Below are 15,101 nucleotides of genomic sequence, written 5' to 3' on the forward strand. Positions count from 1 at the left end.
CAGGACACGATAAGATAAGGGCTCGCTGCCAAGAATTCGGGTCAAGATCCGATCGAGGGTCTGCGGCTCGGGCTTCCATCGAAAAGTTCAGATGGATGTGAACATTTTCTGACCTTTGCCGCCGTCAATAGTCTTGTTACGCCGGACAATATGTCGGAATCTCAGACAAACCGGCCGCATCGTGCGACCAAGGAGAAGAAGGCCGCGCATACTGGTGATCGGAACCCAAAAGCTTTTGCCTTTTCACGCCCTGGAAAACTGCAGAGGCAGGCTGCTCGCTCTCATGATGTATACTCAGCACTCTTTGCCTGCAACGAATGCCTCTAACAAAGCATAGGTCAAAGAGAAGCGATTGCACGTTCCCTTGGTGGATCGCTTGCCCGAAGAAGCCCCTCCCATCGTCGTCGGCGTTGTCGGTCCTCCTGGCGTAGGCAAGACAACACTCATCAAATCCCTCGTCCGAAGATACACGAAGCAACCCATCACCCAGCCCGTCGGTCCTATCACTGTCGTCACGTCCAAGAGGAGGCGTCTCACATTCATGGAGTGTCCGGCCGAGTCGCTGGCTGCCATGATGGATGTGGCCAAGGTTGTCGACATCGTGCTGCTCATGATCGACGGAAACTACGGATTCGAGATGGAGACAATGGAGTTCCTGAACGTCTTGTCTTCCAGCGGTATGCCCGGTAACGTCTTCGGTATTCTGACCCACCTGGATCTCTTCCGCAAACAGGAGGCCCTCAAAGCGCAGAAGAAGCGTCTCAAGCACCGTTTCTGGAGCGAATTGTACTCCGGAGCCAAGCTGTTCTATCTTTCTGGTGTCGTCAACGGCAGATACCCCGACCGCGAGGTTCTGAACCTCTCGCGCTTCTTGTCCGTCATGAAGAATCCTCGACCCCTTGTCTGGCGCAACAGCCATCCTTACGCTCTTGCCGACCGATTCCTCGACATTACCCCACCTACCAAGGTAGAAGAAGACCCCAAGTGCGATCGAACCGTCGCTTTATACGGTTACCTCCGTGGTACAAACTTCCCTGCCAATGGAGCAAGAGTCCACGTGCCCGGTGTTGGTGATCTCAGTGTCTCCAACATCGAGGCCCTGCCTGACCCGTGTCCTACTCCGTTCCTGGATCAAGCAATCGCCAAAGCCACTGGCAAATCGGGCAGAAGAAGGCTAGGAGAAAAACAAAAGCTCATCTACGCTCCCATGTCTGATGTTGGTGGTGTTCTTGTGGATAAAGACGCCGTCTACGTTGATATCAAGAGTCAGACCTTTGATCCTGAGGATGATGAACAAGAGCGAGGACTTGGAGAACAAATGGTCGTTGGGTTACAGGCCGGCCGCAAGCTACTCGGCCAGAGCGAGGGAGGCCTGCAGCTGTTCGGTGACGGCGAGAAGCTGACTGGCGACGACATTGGCCGTAAATCTGCTCGTGTTCTGTCAAGAAGAATCGACGATGACGAGGCCAGTCCAGAGGACGAGGGCTTTGAAAGCGGCGACGACGAAGAGGAGGAAGAGTACCAGAGTGGTGACTCCGACGCTGATGAGGATGCTGACGAAGACATGCTTGTTCCTGCTCCCAAGCGCAGAGACGCCAGCCCTGACGCCGCCGGCGAAGAGATTGCTTTCGCAGATAGTGATTCCGACCTTGGTTCCATGTCTGAAGCGGAAGACGTAAGCGATCCAGAAGACTACGACGAAGATGCTGAATACAGCGAAGACGAAGATGGTAACCTTCGCTGGAAGAAGAATATGACCGAGCGTGCCGCTGCCCTTCATCAACGCAGGATCCCGTACCGTACTGTCGAGCTTGCCCGTCTGCTGTACAATGACATGCTATCCACAGCTCAAGTCCTACGACAATGGCGTGGTGAAGACGACGAGACTGACGACGTCGGAGACGAGGAAGAGGAGGACTTGTTCGAAAAGAAGAAGCCCACAGAAGCCGACGCCGCACTCGACCGTCATATTCCAGTATATAACAGAACCGAGCTAGAGGCTAAATGGACTGACGACGAAAATCTGGAAGCTATCCGTTCAAGATTCGCTTCGGGTCATATGCTCAACGGAGGAGGCGACGAGGACGACTCTGAAGCCGAATTCAATGGTATCGAAGATGAAGACGACGAGGGCGACGGTGCCTTTGAGGACCTGGAGACCGGAGAAGTACACGGCACCGAAGACGAGGCTCAGACCAATGGTGGCAATGGCGAAGAAGAACCGGACCTGGATGCCGAACGTGAGCGCAACGCCAGGAGAAAGGAAGAGCTCAAGCTTCGCTTCGAAGAGGAAGACAAAGAGGGCTTCGCGAACGACAAGGGCAATGCTCAGCGTGAGACTGGCGATGATGAGTTCGGCGAAGACGACTGGTATGATGCACAGAAAGCTCTCATCCAGAAACAGCTCGACATCAACCGCTCAGAATTCGACGCCTTGGACGAGCAATCTCGTGTACGAGTAGAGGGCTACAAAGCAGGAACATACGCTCGTATCGTTCTGGAGAATGTGCCCTGCGAATTTGTGGAGAAGTTCAACCCACGTTTCCCTGTCCTCATCGGCGGTCTAGCACCTACCGAGGACCGCTTTGGTTACGTTCAGATCCGAATCAAGCGTCATAGATGGCACAAGAAGATCCTCAAGACCAACGATCCTCTCATCTTTTCTCTTGGTTGGAGACGTTTTCAGAGCATGCCCATGTACAGCATCTCAGACTCCAGAACGAGGAATCGTATGCTCAAGTACACGCCTGAGCACATGCATTGTTTCGGAACCTTCTACGGACCACTCATTGCGCCCAACACCGGTTTCTGCTGCGTCCAGTCTTTCTCGAACAAAAACCCTGGATTCCGAATTGCCGCCACTGGTGTAGTATTGAACGTCGATGAGTCGACTGAGATTGTCAAAAAGCTCAAGTTGACCGGCCACCCATACAAGATCTTCAAGAACACTGCCTTCATCAAGGATATGTTTAGTACCTCTCTCGAGATTGCCAAGTTCGAAGGTGCTAGTGTACGTACAGTTTCTGGTATCCGTGGTCAGATCAAGAAGGCGCTCAGCAAGCCTGAAGGCAACTTCCGTGCCACGTTCGAAGACAAGATCCTCATGTCAGACATTGTCTTCCTGAGAGCATGGTACCCAGTCAAGCCCCACCGCTATTACAACCCGGTTACCAACTTGCTGGACGCCGATATAAACAACGAGGGTTGGCAGGGCATGCGTCTGACTGGCCAAGTCCGTCACGCTCTCGACATTGCTACTCCAAAGGACAAAAATTCTGCTTATCGTACCATTGAGCGCCAAGAGCGTCACTTCAACCCTCTACGTGTGCCTCGTAAGGTAGCCGCGGAGCTGCCTTTCAAGTCTCAGATCGTACAGATGAAGCCACAGAAGAAGGAGACCTATATGCAGAAACGTGCTGTCGTCGCTGGCAAGGACGAGAAGGAGGCTAGAAGACTATTGCAACAGGTCCAAACGCTGAGAAACGAGAAGGTCGCTAAGCGTCGTGCTAAGCAAGAGGAACGCAAGCAGCCTTACCGTGCCAAGGTTGCTGAGAATATCGAGAAGAGAGCCGAGAGAGAGAAGAGGGAGAAAGAAGAGTACTGGCGTAGGGAAGGCAAGAAGAGAAAGGGCTGGAACGATGGTGAAGGTGGCGGCGGTGGCAAGAGAAGAAAGGGTTGAGCACATTGCACCTCTCAATTTTCAACGTGTCTTTCAGTTTTTCAAAAGCGAATTTACATAGAAGCATTTCCCCGGCGTTCAACAATTCAACTTCTATCTATGCATCCTCATGTATCCTGCCTTCGTCTATGTGAAGATGCCCTTGACGACTTTTGTAACCATGTCATCGTGCTTCTTCTCCAAGTCTTGGGAATCAGCGTAGAATTTACGCCCGAGATCGAGATCAACCTTGGAAATGTTGACCCACCAAGGACCGCGATAATACACTCGTGCTCCTAAATACAGAAATACGATAGCCACAGCAGATGCATAGTTCGCGAAGAACGTCCTGGCAGACGGGGGCTCACCAAGAGGCCAGACTGAAGGGTAGAACTCGACAACAAGAAGGATGATGCACCTAGCCAGAGCCCACCAAGCAGCGTAAGGATATGTCCAGGACTTCCAGAGCAGATCGTCTATCAATCGACCTTGTGCCTTCCAAGCAAGTCGGAATCGAATGTGAGACAGACAGATCGAACCCCAGCAGAACAGAGTGAACAGAGAAGTCAGGTTCGAGAACCAGGTGAAGACCTGAGCACCATAATTGTTGACGTTGAGATATGCCAGGCCGCCGCCTATAATCAGCGTGGGTACTATGCCGTACCACGGACGCCCACTCTTGTCTGCTTTGGCGAATTGCTTAGGTGCCATACCAAGATGAGCCAAGCGCATGAGTGTCCGTGCTCCTGCATAGCATGAGATACTGCCTGTCGAGACGACTGACAGAAAGATGATCGCGTTCATGATGTGTGCCATCGCTGGGATGTCGGCATTGCGATAAGCAATCACAAAAGGCGACGCATTCAGCCCGCAATGTTCATGTTTGGCTGGACCCAACCATTGAAGGCATTGGAAGGCATCGGGGGTCGATCATGAACTCAGTCCAAGCAATGCTTGCTCGATAGGCCAAGTCGGAAGTGATTGATTCTCGCCTGATAACAAGGGTACTCTCCTGATTCTTGTTCGGCGAGAATCATACAACATGTGCAGATAAGCCTCTGTGATCGGATAACAAGCACCTGCCTCCGTCGATGGAGTTTTGAACGTTGGAAACAGCAGCTCGAGCCATCCCTCAGCAGCCAAACGGAGTTAGAGACGAATAGTGATTGTTGCGACTTACATGCGATTCGACTTGCCCGAGGATTAGAACCAGAGTCGATGCACTCAATGTACAAGCGGCATGATATGCATGTGCGAGGTATGCGGAAAAAGCGATGATAAGTTACGCCTCGCTTGATTCAGAAGTGGCAGCCGCCTCTTGGCAACACCACCTGCCTGCGACGTCCTATGCTACTTCACCATTCCTGCACCTCACATACTGTGTTCAACTCGTCGCGTCCTCCACCGATCGGTACTCGTACGATACACGTGGGAGAGGTCCCGGTAATGTGATTGATCGGATCTCCTTATACACAATGTCGCAATCCTTTGACAGCAACACGTCGACAATGGTGGCGAAGCAACCTTGTTGAGCAGTGCTCGAACAGTTGGGAGGACAGAAAGAGAAGAGACACAACCTTCGATGAGGAAAGCAATGACGTCCTCAGCTGGAGAACTGCTAGGGAAACAAGGCCTCCATGACTACCATATCAATCTTCAACAAGAGTCGGACAGTATGGTTAGACGGATCGATGATGAGGATGTGCAACATATTCTCGAGTCACCAACGAAAAGCAACGCTTTCTCTAGAGATAGTAGGCCACGTTGAATCACGCTACTTCGCGATCGAAGCATCCCGGTCAGTAAAAGGGCAAACAGTAAATAACACACGAAGGACCAACCATCTGGATCATGAACGCAGTCATTGATATCTGTCTGGAGTCAGCCTGGGTATCGGATCACATGCTAGTCGATCGCAACGGATCAGGGGTAGTGGTGGGTTCAGGCTGCAGAGCATCGACAGCCGGGATACGCCGCTGCCACGGTGAAGTGTCTTGCATGCGCCACTGCTGAGTCTGAGGTTCGAATGAAACCCAGTGAGTGTGATCTTCAAGGCACAATCTGTGTGAAGGATGAACGCGTGGATATGACTGCTTTAGTGTGCATATGAAACAAGTTGTTTGAGTTTCATGCTTGCCCCACAATTCGATCGACCCTGACCCCAAGCTCGACCATTTGACAAAAAACTAACATATTTCGATCGACTACGTGTTACAGTACAAAAGGTTCAGATCCTAGGCACACTTTTCGAACACGCCTTACATTCTTTTTCAAACGCTCACACATTTCCATACCCAAATTCTTTCGTATACTGACCACTCGCTTACCATTAACAATCATCACATCATCATGCGTTACACCACTGCCACTATTGCTCTCGCACTTGCTGCCGGCGCAGCTGCTGCTCCCCAGGGCGTTGTGTATGTCACCAGCGTTGTCGAGCAGACTACTACTTGGGTAAGCATGAAAGATCGTGACATCTCACTCGGACGGACGCTGATCTGTCCTATCAGTGCCCTGCTGGAGCCACCATCACTCACGCAAGCGGTACCACCGTCCTCACTGCTGCCACCATGATGACTCTTCCCGTTGCTTCCCCATCTGGAGCTGCCCCTGTATCGTCTGCATCCACCTTGGTCCCTACTACCGGCTCATACGCGTCCGCACCCCTCTCATCAGCTGTGGTGCTCTCGACTTCCTCCGTGGCCACCGGCGCTTCCATCTCATCAATTCCTGTCTCAAGCCCAGTGTCGCCTGAGGAGGCATCCAATATCCCTATTGCAGTAGCATCAAGCTCCATTCCTGTCGCCTCGGTCGGAACCGCTACCCCTATCGTCCCTGGTGCCGCCTATGGCTCCTCTGCTCCTTACCCCGTTTCCTCGGCTACTGGCGTGGTTGGATATGCTCAGCCTTCGGGTGTCGCTGGTGAGTCTGGCGTTGCCCAGTCCTCCGGAGTCGCTGGCGCTACTGGCTCTTCAACAGCTGCCAACCCTTCTTCAACCTACACTGGCGCTGCTTCGCGCAACCTGGGAGGTGCAACCGGTATTCTTGTCGTCGCTGCCGCCTTAGTTGCTCTCGCTTAGATGCTTTGGGCGTCATTGATCACCTCCTGTCAAGCTGTGCTGGCAGAGAACCGGGAACCTTTTGTTTCACGCGAATGATACCATCGAGAGCTGCTCGAGAGTGCAGCAACTTCCATTGTTTCTTTCTACCGACATGTTGAGATGTTTCACTTCCTTAGCCTAGACGTTAACAGACTACGAAGTTTTTATAGAGCTTAGCTACAAGGATGCACATTATACTTAGAAGAGCCTTTTCGTTACTCGTGTCTACCTTCTAGCATCTGGTCGGAAGCCATCAGCTTCGAGTATTTCGCTACCGCAGAAGATGGTCTCGGAGTTTACAACCATAATTATGTCATTAGCTTGCTGCGGCGTCGTCTCGTGTTATTGTGAGTTGGCGGCATAGGGAGTTTTTTGATCTTGCTCGGCCTTTCAGGCACTCGGTTGGTGTTCTGGACCCAACACGAAGCGGTGAGAGGACTTTGGGAGTCTTTTCTCGGTCAAACTGATAGACAATCAAGGCCCAACCTGCCAGACTATCGTCGCCGCCAGACACCGAGTTTAGGGTTCGCGAAGCGGTACAATACCGATGCGTTATTTGTGCTCGGAGGAAATACCAGCCTACATAAAGTCCCACATCCGTGTCGAATATCGCAACCGATTGTCCGCCTCTGGATTGCTTAGTGGGTGCAGTGAGCGCCTGCTATGTGATTTGAATCAACCGAGATAGCTACAACGCGTCCATGCTGGTTCTGGTGCTCAATGTCTCGTTCTTATTGCCGAGCTTGCTGATTTGAAGGAAGGCATCCACTCCATAGCCTTCTAAATTGTGGACTTCAAGACTTCCAGCCCAGTACTCAGCAAAGATTCGACTCATCGGAAGCCCGATCCCCAAACGAAGGTCAGGATGTCTACCGGACAACGATCCCAAAGAGTGGTCGAAGCGTGTCTGCTTTTGGTCGTGCTTTTTGGCTGATCCTAATTCCGGGACTTTCAAATCCTGAAGTGTTGCTGCTAGCTTGGGGACTTGCTCCAGGTTCCTAAGTCTTCTGTTACGTTCTGGTCCTTTGCTAAAAGACCATAGGTTGGAAAGACTATCATGGTCAATACCACCTCCTTGGTCTGATACTCGAATGATGACATGCTGTGCAGCCTCGCAAATCAAGACTTCGATTGGGGGAGGATCCGAGCCATGTCGGTTCACTGTCGCCTGGAAAGAGTTTCGCAGGAGCTCGCCGATTATGTACTCCAGATGGCTGGGAATGTAAGGGAAAAAAATGTCTTCTGCGCCTTGGATGATCACCTCTGGCAACGCTACGTCGGGGCCGTATGCCTGTTTGGCAAGGTTGCCTATCGTCTCTGCGCACTCCTGGACGATCTCTTTTGCATTGCAGCGGAGGAATATCTCGCCAACGAACTCATCACCGTGTTCCGGGTGAAGTTTCGCTGCGGGTGGAAGATGGTCCGGTGAAAGGAATGCTTTTGTCAGAGCACAGTGCTGCTCGGCGATGACTCGTCGACTGATCCGCGATCTCAAGAGGGAGTTGACCAGTTTGTCGCATTGATCGCTTGGTATAGCTTCGGAGATCTCCAGTACTCCCATGGCAAGTCGAGGGATAACGCTTAGATGTTCTCTTAGCTGCTCGCGAACGATGTCGCAAAACGCATCGTTATCCTCTAGAGTCTTGATCTCGGGAACTTTTCGTAATTTCTCAAAGGCCGAGTAATATAGTTCGTAGACATGACTGATGTGAGGGTTGACTAGAGCGGCGTACGGTAGCGTCTGCATGTCTCGCAGCCTGTGTGCAATCCTGCCTATGCGTTAGTGGCTTCAAGAAGGAATGTGTATTGTAGGGATAGGACTACCTAGTAGGCAATTCAAGTCTAACATAATTTGCGGATCCGAGCAGACGAATATCGGTCAGTAGTCGGCCAAAGAAAGTAAGCTGGCGTAGACTAATAGGCCTTGCTTCTCGTTCGACCCACCTACGAGTATTGTTAGCAATGAAGGAGAATTTTGGTCACGAGTGTCTTACTTGTCCAAGACAGAGGCAGGGCGCCACGGAGGTGGAACTATGGATATGGTTCTTCGGTTTGCCATCCATGTTGTTCGAGTCATGGGTCGTATCGAGGAAAGAGCGCGGCATAGCAAGGGCTGAGTGGCCCTCATTTTGGAAGTGTGGTCAAGCATCTTTGGAAAGACGAATGGCTACTATTCTATATACACAAACGGTATGTACTGATCAACATCGGATGGGATCAGATGTGATTTTCGGTAGGCAGCTCACTTGTCACGATGTGGTGCCGCGACATCAGGTGAGTTGTGTGATGCAGGAAAGGTCGAGTCGGCCCTGCTGATCGTAGCCTCGTACTATTTCTTGAACGGTTCTCCGCAAAATGCAAAGGCTGGACCCTGAAAAGTGACGTCTGTGTGGAGCTCGCAGGGTGCTGGCTGAGCCTCGTCAAAATTTCATCCTCCTTTCCTAACCTCAATTCAAGCTCTGCTTTCTTGTTTTCTTAAGTCTCCTACGATCGCATATACATACAACACAATGGCCGAGGAACAAATGCCAGTCTACTACGAGGACCTTGCTCTCCTCGAGACCCAATTCGACGAGGTTGATCGCGAAATCCGTAGGCACTTCTTGCGCGCGCGTCGCCGGACTGAGGACTAACATACTCCCAGTGGCCAAGCAGTATGTCCGCAGCGCCCCTCTCTATGCGAAGCGTCAAGATATTGTATCCAAGATCGAGAACTTCTGGCCACTCGTCTTTGAGCAATCCCCTCCCGATGTCGACCGCTACATTACCCCCAACGATGCCAACATCTTTGCTAAACTCAAGAGTCTGGAAGTGAAGCGCTTTGAGGTCCCGATGGGTCCCGAGAAGATTGAGGCCGAGACCGGTGATCCGCGAAGCATCGCTATCCGCTTCGAGTTCGACAGCAACGACTACTTCACCGACTCTGTCCTCGAGAAGAAATTCTGGTACAGAAGATCCAACGATGGCTGGTCTGGCTTGGTCTCCGAGCCTGTCAAGATCGACTGGAAGGAGGGTAAGGATCCCACCGAGGGTCTCACTGATGCCGCCTTTGCTGTCTTCGAAGCTCGCAAAAAGGCCGGCAACATGAAGCTCAAAGACTTCGCTGCACACAAGAAGCTCGTCGACATGATTGAGCAGTGGAACGCCGACAACACTTCCTTTTTCACTTGGTTCGGCTTCGTCTCTGCTACTCGCTACGTTTCTGCCGAAGAGTCGGCGCAAGCCAACAAGGAGTACAAGGAGCGTCAGGACAAGAGGGCCCAGGGCGAGAGAATAGAGAGCCCCGAGCCTGAAGAAGATGAGGATGACCTCGACATCTCCGGTGACGACGAGGTTCATCCAGAGGGCGATGAGCTCGCTCAGCTCATTGCCGAGGACGTTTGGCCTAATGCCATCAAATACTTCAGTATGAGCCAACATATCGCCCCAGTTGTCAAGCCGCTAATCCTCTTCTAGCCCAAGCCCAGGAGATGGAAGACATGTCCGAGATGGACTTCGAAGATATGTCAGATGAAGGTGACGATGATGAGCCAATTGACCTGAGAGCGCTTGTTGGAAACGGTAAGGCCAAGTCCAAGCCTTCCAACGAGGAGCCACCCAAGAAGAAGCAGAAGAAATGAGTGCCTCGGTGCGTCGAGACTCCTAGAGCCGTACGCGGTGGGCCGCCTATCTTACACGATTGACGAGAGAATTCGTGTCGACACTTTCCCTCCATACCCGGCCTTGGGCTCTAGGAAAGTACTGCAACGGACAGTCAGCCTTGAGTATAGGTATAACACATGACGGAACTTGATATGTGCTAAGTCCAACACAACACTGCTCGGTCCGATCAGGGCGTTTATTTGCACTATGTTTGAATTACTTTAATGCTCGAGTTCGAAGGAGGCCACCGAGATACCCAGAATGGTGATGCCAAATTACAAAGTTATGCTGCAAATTCCAAGTCTAGTTTCTTCTTCTTATTCCTCCACGGCTTCCTCACTCTCTTCCTCTGGCGCACAACTCTTTCGAATATCAGGCTACAGTCGTGGCACCGGTCATCTGTCAAGATTGCGATGTTGACAATACATAGGCCTCAAATAAGATGAATTATTCTGCCCACTTCGGAGCCACCCAACCATGAGATAGACCCATCGGTAGATGTTGCTCCCTGAAGGAGGTCCTTTACGGTCCTCCAAGCGTCCGACGTATCATGAATACCAGGATTCGTCTCGTTGGGTCAGATGAAGGCAGCACCAGTATACTGCCTCCTCGTGTATGAAGCACTGGCACACTTGTAGCTGTTCTCAAGGCAAAGACCCTTTCGGATCTGGAGCGAGCGCACCGAAATACATCTTGTCAACGACTACCTATATTAGATCATCCGATACGAAATATAACTATGCATTGCTTCAGCTCGTTGTCGCTCTGCTCTGATCATCATGAATCACACGGGGAGGTGACATCACTCATCACCATATTTTGGAAGTTCTCAACGTACGGAGCACTTTCAGTCAAGTTCTTCTCAATTTGTGCCAGGTACACGGGAGTAACAAAGCAATACTCATGAAGTGGTGGATGTCTGGAGGCCGTCCCTACATCAATCCAACAAACAGCTCAGCCGTGTCTCTGTGTAAGCAGGACTCCAAGTCTGTCTACCAATGGTACAGGCGCTTCTCCACGATCAGCACTGCCGTCTTCACTCCTCTGACTAGTGTCCGTCTTATCCTCTTCCTTTGACTTCAACTCTTTGTTCTTCTTTCTGCGAATCATGCTCAGGACAACGTCCTCTGGCTTGACGACGGTTGGTAGCGGATGCAGATCTGCATCGAGATATCCGTACGAGATGTAAGACATGAACATTCGTTGAAGACCGTAGCGACGTCTGACTGCCTCCTTCAGTACCAACTGATCAGGACGCATGAGCTTGACTTGTCCAAGCCCCCAACACTCGTAGCCCCAGCGACCAACAAGCTCTGGTGGAACGCCCATGATTGGCATCTCTATCTTCGCCTCATGCTGCTCGTGTGCCTCGAGAGTCATTGGTCGGACAACTCGAGGTCTCTTGTAGCGATGTCTGATCCAGAGGCGCAAAGTGTCCAGTCTCGTAGTGCCATCTGCGCCGCGCAGGAAGTTCCAGAGCGTGGTAAGACTACGTTCTGCGAGTAGCATTTCGCGCATGGATGCTTCCCCACCGTAATAATGCACAGGATCGACGTATAGCATATCGAGCTTGATGAAGAATAGCTGCAAGACGGCAAGCGTTCCTCGGGTGAAGAATTTCGTGTTGTGAATCAAGGCTATACGAGGACCGTTGACAGGGATGTCGAGCAGGAACCACATTTTCTGTTCAACAGATCAGTATACGACGTGGCGTAAATCAGCAAGAAGACACAACTTACCTTGAGAGCGTCGACACCTTCACAGCGTGGAATCCGATGACCGTGGGTTGCCAACCAGCCAACAATTTCTCGACACACCGACTCACGGTACGCCGCCATTTTCAGCCAGCGTAAGCCTGGCACTGGCGCAGCGGCCGTTTGGCGTTGTTTGACCAGCTTGGTAACTCTCGCTTTGATCTCGGCAGGACTTTCTGACTTGATACTTCTTGGACTTCCAGAGATGTTCGAGACGTGCGCATCAGATCCATCAGAGGCAGGTTCGGGAGAGGGCTTTGGGGTGAAATCATCCCAGCTCACGCTTCTGCGATCAGGCCTGGAGCGACGCAAAGCAGGATCTTCGATACAAAGCTGACGATAGCACCACCAGGGGAAGTACCTGTCGGCATCGGGAGCCCATGTGGAAGTGGCAGCCTTGATGAATGCAGTGAAGTGGCTGTTCATGACATAGTGGAAGGGTGCGGAAACGCTGTAAAGGTTGAGCAGAGTCTGAGGCGGAAGGTAGCTCGTAACCTGGAGCAATATGTCTACGTGTGAGAGAAGCCCAGACAGAAGATTGAATTCCTTGACTCCAGGAGATGGCGATGGCGGATTCAAGATAATACGCTTGCGGGACTTCGTAGGCAGAGGCTGGGCCAGCGAGGCAGCCTGGGCAAGCACATCAAGGGGATTGGGAAGTTCCTGCTTGCTCGTGGGTTGGTCTTCGCTGGTCGTGGTTTGCTGGAGCTCGCCGTCGAGTATGAAACGCCTCTTGTAGGATAGAGACGGGGCGAGATCACCGTCTCGTGCGGATATGTTGGGAGAGTCGCTGGGACGACGCTTTCGAGATGTGTCGCTGGCGTGTGCCATGATAATGCAGTTTGATGATGGTGATCAGTTCTTGAGCTTGTGCGCAAGTTAAATGACAGGTAAAAGAGAGATGCACTGAGCAAATGAGAGTGAGGCTGCAGGTTGACAATAGCAGGAAACTTGTGTTTACGTCCGCCAGAAGTAGCTGTTGTCGCAGTGATGCGATCGCAATAACAGACGCCTGTGAAGAGCGATTCGCGTTTCACTTATTCGTGGCCAGTGGAGTTGAGTGATCACAACAACCAGGTTATGCTCATCGAACATGGAGTCACAACAAAACCTCAGTCCCAAATCAATAATAGGGAACTTTTTCGTGCGTTGATACAAGCTGAAAAGAAAAAAGTTGGCAAAAATTAGTTCATTTACTTACGATCGTTGAGTGTGGTATCATCCCGTAATCTGGCTGTTGAGTGGCCATTCATCCTTCATCTAAGTCCCATATCGCTCCTAAACTAACGCCTGTGTCCATGCATCATCAACCTTGATTGTTTTTCTGACTTCTATCTTCTGTTGAGCAGGTTCAGGAACTCTTCTCTCGTCTTAGCAGTCGACCTCATTCGACCAAGCATGCAGCTAGTAGTTGTTGTAGCACTGGTCTTCTGAACACCACGCATGACCATGCACAAGTGGCTGGATTCCATGACAACAGCGACGCCCTGAGGCTGGAGGACCTCGGACAGAGCGAGTGCGACTTGTTTGGTCAGGCGCTCCTGGACCTGTAGGCGGCGAGAGAACATCTCGGCGATTCGTGCAAGCTTGGAGAGACCAAGCACACGGCCGTTGGGAATATAGCCAATGTGCATCTGTCCACAGTCAGTAAGCGCCCATGATGCGTGGATGGTTTCGTGCATACCTTTCCGGTAAAGGGGACCAAATGATGCTCGCAAAGGCTGAAGACTTCAATGTCTTTGACAATGACGAGCTCGTCATGGTCTTCGTGGAACACGGCGCCGTTAACGATATCCCTTAGATTCTCCTCGTAGCCCTTGGTAAAGTACATCATGGCCTTTGCGTAACGCTCGGGAGTACCATGGAGACCCTCTCTTTCGGGGTCCTCTCCAATACACTCTAGCAGAGTGCGGACTGCGCCGGCCAGCTTCTCCTGGCGGGCTGCGGCTTGTTCGGGGGTCGACTCGAGTCTCTCACGGGTACCGGTGCCTAGGAGATGGTTAGAGAGCTGATTGCTGAATGGAGTCGACTAAGCGTACTGGGCCAGCTGAGACCATCAAAGTCAATGGTGGGCGCAAGGGTGTAGGGACTGCTAGCCCTGCTGGTTTGCTGAGAAGACCAGTCGTCACGCGGATCTCTGGCCTCTACCTCGTCGAGGTTGGTCAGCCTCGAGGGACGCTTGTCGCGGGGTTGGGCGCTGGTATGAGGCTGAAAGTAGTTGCCCTCAAGATCCACGGGTTCTTTCTTGGGACCCATTGAGGACTTGATGGACTTGTAGGCGCTCTCTCGCTCACGCGCGTCCCGGTTTTCTTGCGTGACCAGGGGAGACGATCCGTTGATCATGTGCGATGGCAGATGTTTGGGCCTGATGGGTGAATTTGGTTGTTGATCCATGGTTGAAGCTGTCAAGTGGTCTGCTTGTCAAGCTTCTGATACTGGTGCGTCCGGCTACTAGTGGGAAATGTTCAGCAATTAGAGTGCTTGGGGAATTGTCCACGTCCTAGATGAAGTAGTTTGAGTGTGAAGCTTGTATGTGGTAGAAGAGAAAGTCCATTACGGTCTGTCTAGCTTTGCAGAGACATGACTTTGACTTGAGAGGCAGAGGCCATTAGTATTCTCCATGCAGCCTCCGTCCTCGCTCGTCTCTTGGAGCCCCGCCAATCGCCATCTCGCCAAACTTTTTCTCTTTGAGTCACGCCTTCCCGACGAAGCCCTGGTCCCTGGAGCTAGGGGCTCTCTGGCACGTGCACGTGCACACTGCGGGCACTGCATTCCACCTCCTAACGCGGCCATGCTTCCAAGTTCCAACGCCAGCCTGTCTGTTCACCACCTCCTCGCACTCACTGCCCGCCCTTACTAACCAGCGCCGTCCCTTTGGTCGTGTTCTCTCGTTCACTCTGTCTGTCTGAATTCTTGCTTGGGACGACGCGTGTCCTCTGCGCG

The 15,101-nt window shown here is 51.9% G+C and overlaps 7 protein-coding genes across 7 annotated transcripts; 3 read left to right on the forward strand and 4 right to left on the reverse strand.

The window, feature by feature from the left end:
- Positions 1 to 150: 150 nt before the first annotated feature.
- Positions 151 to 3,679, forward strand: AUEXF2481DRAFT_5380 (uncharacterized protein; the record flags this gene model as incomplete). The annotated part of the gene is made up of 2 exons (XM_013487965.1): positions 151 to 288; positions 338 to 3,679. 2 exons carry the CDS (start codon positions 151 to 153, stop codon positions 3,677 to 3,679), a joined length of 3,480 nt encoding a protein of 1,159 aa, XP_013343419.1.
- Positions 3,679 to 4,915, reverse strand: AUEXF2481DRAFT_237584 (uncharacterized protein). The gene is made up of 2 exons (XM_013488232.1): positions 4,839 to 4,915; positions 3,679 to 4,777 (listed from the first exon to the last, which is right to left on the reverse strand). The coding sequence occupies exon 2, from the start codon at positions 4,472 to 4,474 to the stop codon at positions 3,806 to 3,808; it is 669 nt and encodes a 222-aa protein (XP_013343686.1). The 5' UTR covers positions 4,475 to 4,777; positions 4,839 to 4,915; the 3' UTR covers positions 3,679 to 3,805.
- Positions 4,916 to 5,767: 852 nt separating this feature from the next.
- On the forward strand, positions 5,768 to 7,096 carry AUEXF2481DRAFT_237514 (uncharacterized protein). Its single transcript, XM_013488233.1, has 2 exons — positions 5,768 to 6,115; positions 6,172 to 7,096. The coding sequence occupies exons 1-2, from the start codon at positions 6,008 to 6,010 to the stop codon at positions 6,739 to 6,741; spliced, it is 678 nt and encodes a 225-aa protein (XP_013343687.1). The 5' UTR covers positions 5,768 to 6,007; the 3' UTR covers positions 6,742 to 7,096.
- A 354-nt stretch (positions 7,097 to 7,450) lies between these two features.
- Positions 7,451 to 8,890, reverse strand: AUEXF2481DRAFT_5383 (uncharacterized protein; the record flags this gene model as incomplete). Its single annotated transcript, XM_013487966.1, has 3 exons — positions 7,451 to 8,531; positions 8,587 to 8,706; positions 8,757 to 8,890. 3 exons carry the CDS (start codon positions 8,888 to 8,890, stop codon positions 7,451 to 7,453), a joined length of 1,335 nt encoding a protein of 444 aa, XP_013343420.1.
- Positions 8,891 to 9,144: 254 nt separating this feature from the next.
- On the forward strand, positions 9,145 to 10,875 carry AUEXF2481DRAFT_40406 (uncharacterized protein). The gene is made up of 3 exons (XM_013488092.1): positions 9,145 to 9,354; positions 9,407 to 10,168; positions 10,219 to 10,875. Exons 1-3 carry the CDS (start codon positions 9,273 to 9,275, stop codon positions 10,380 to 10,382), a joined length of 1,008 nt encoding a protein of 335 aa, XP_013343546.1. The 5' UTR covers positions 9,145 to 9,272; the 3' UTR covers positions 10,383 to 10,875.
- A 307-nt stretch (positions 10,876 to 11,182) lies between these two features.
- Positions 11,183 to 13,135, reverse strand: AUEXF2481DRAFT_80183 (uncharacterized protein). Its single transcript, XM_013488164.1, has 2 exons — positions 12,144 to 13,135; positions 11,183 to 12,087 (listed from the first exon to the last, which is right to left on the reverse strand). Exons 1-2 carry the CDS (start codon positions 12,987 to 12,989, stop codon positions 11,359 to 11,361), a joined length of 1,575 nt encoding a protein of 524 aa, XP_013343618.1. The 5' UTR covers positions 12,990 to 13,135; the 3' UTR covers positions 11,183 to 11,358.
- Positions 13,136 to 13,370: 235 nt separating this feature from the next.
- On the reverse strand, positions 13,371 to 15,041 carry AUEXF2481DRAFT_108529 (uncharacterized protein). Its single transcript, XM_013488234.1, has 3 exons — positions 14,198 to 15,041; positions 13,843 to 14,147; positions 13,371 to 13,792 (listed from the first exon to the last, which is right to left on the reverse strand). The coding sequence occupies exons 1-3, from the start codon at positions 14,550 to 14,552 to the stop codon at positions 13,490 to 13,492; spliced, it is 963 nt and encodes a 320-aa protein (XP_013343688.1). The 5' UTR covers positions 14,553 to 15,041; the 3' UTR covers positions 13,371 to 13,489.
- Positions 15,042 to 15,101: the final 60 nt, after the last annotated feature.

The sequence above is a fragment of the Aureobasidium subglaciale genome (assembly GCF_000721755.1).
Source record: "Aureobasidium subglaciale EXF-2481 unplaced genomic scaffold scaffold_11, whole genome shotgun sequence".
Taxonomy (NCBI): domain Eukaryota; kingdom Fungi; phylum Ascomycota; class Dothideomycetes; order Dothideales; family Saccotheciaceae; genus Aureobasidium; species Aureobasidium subglaciale.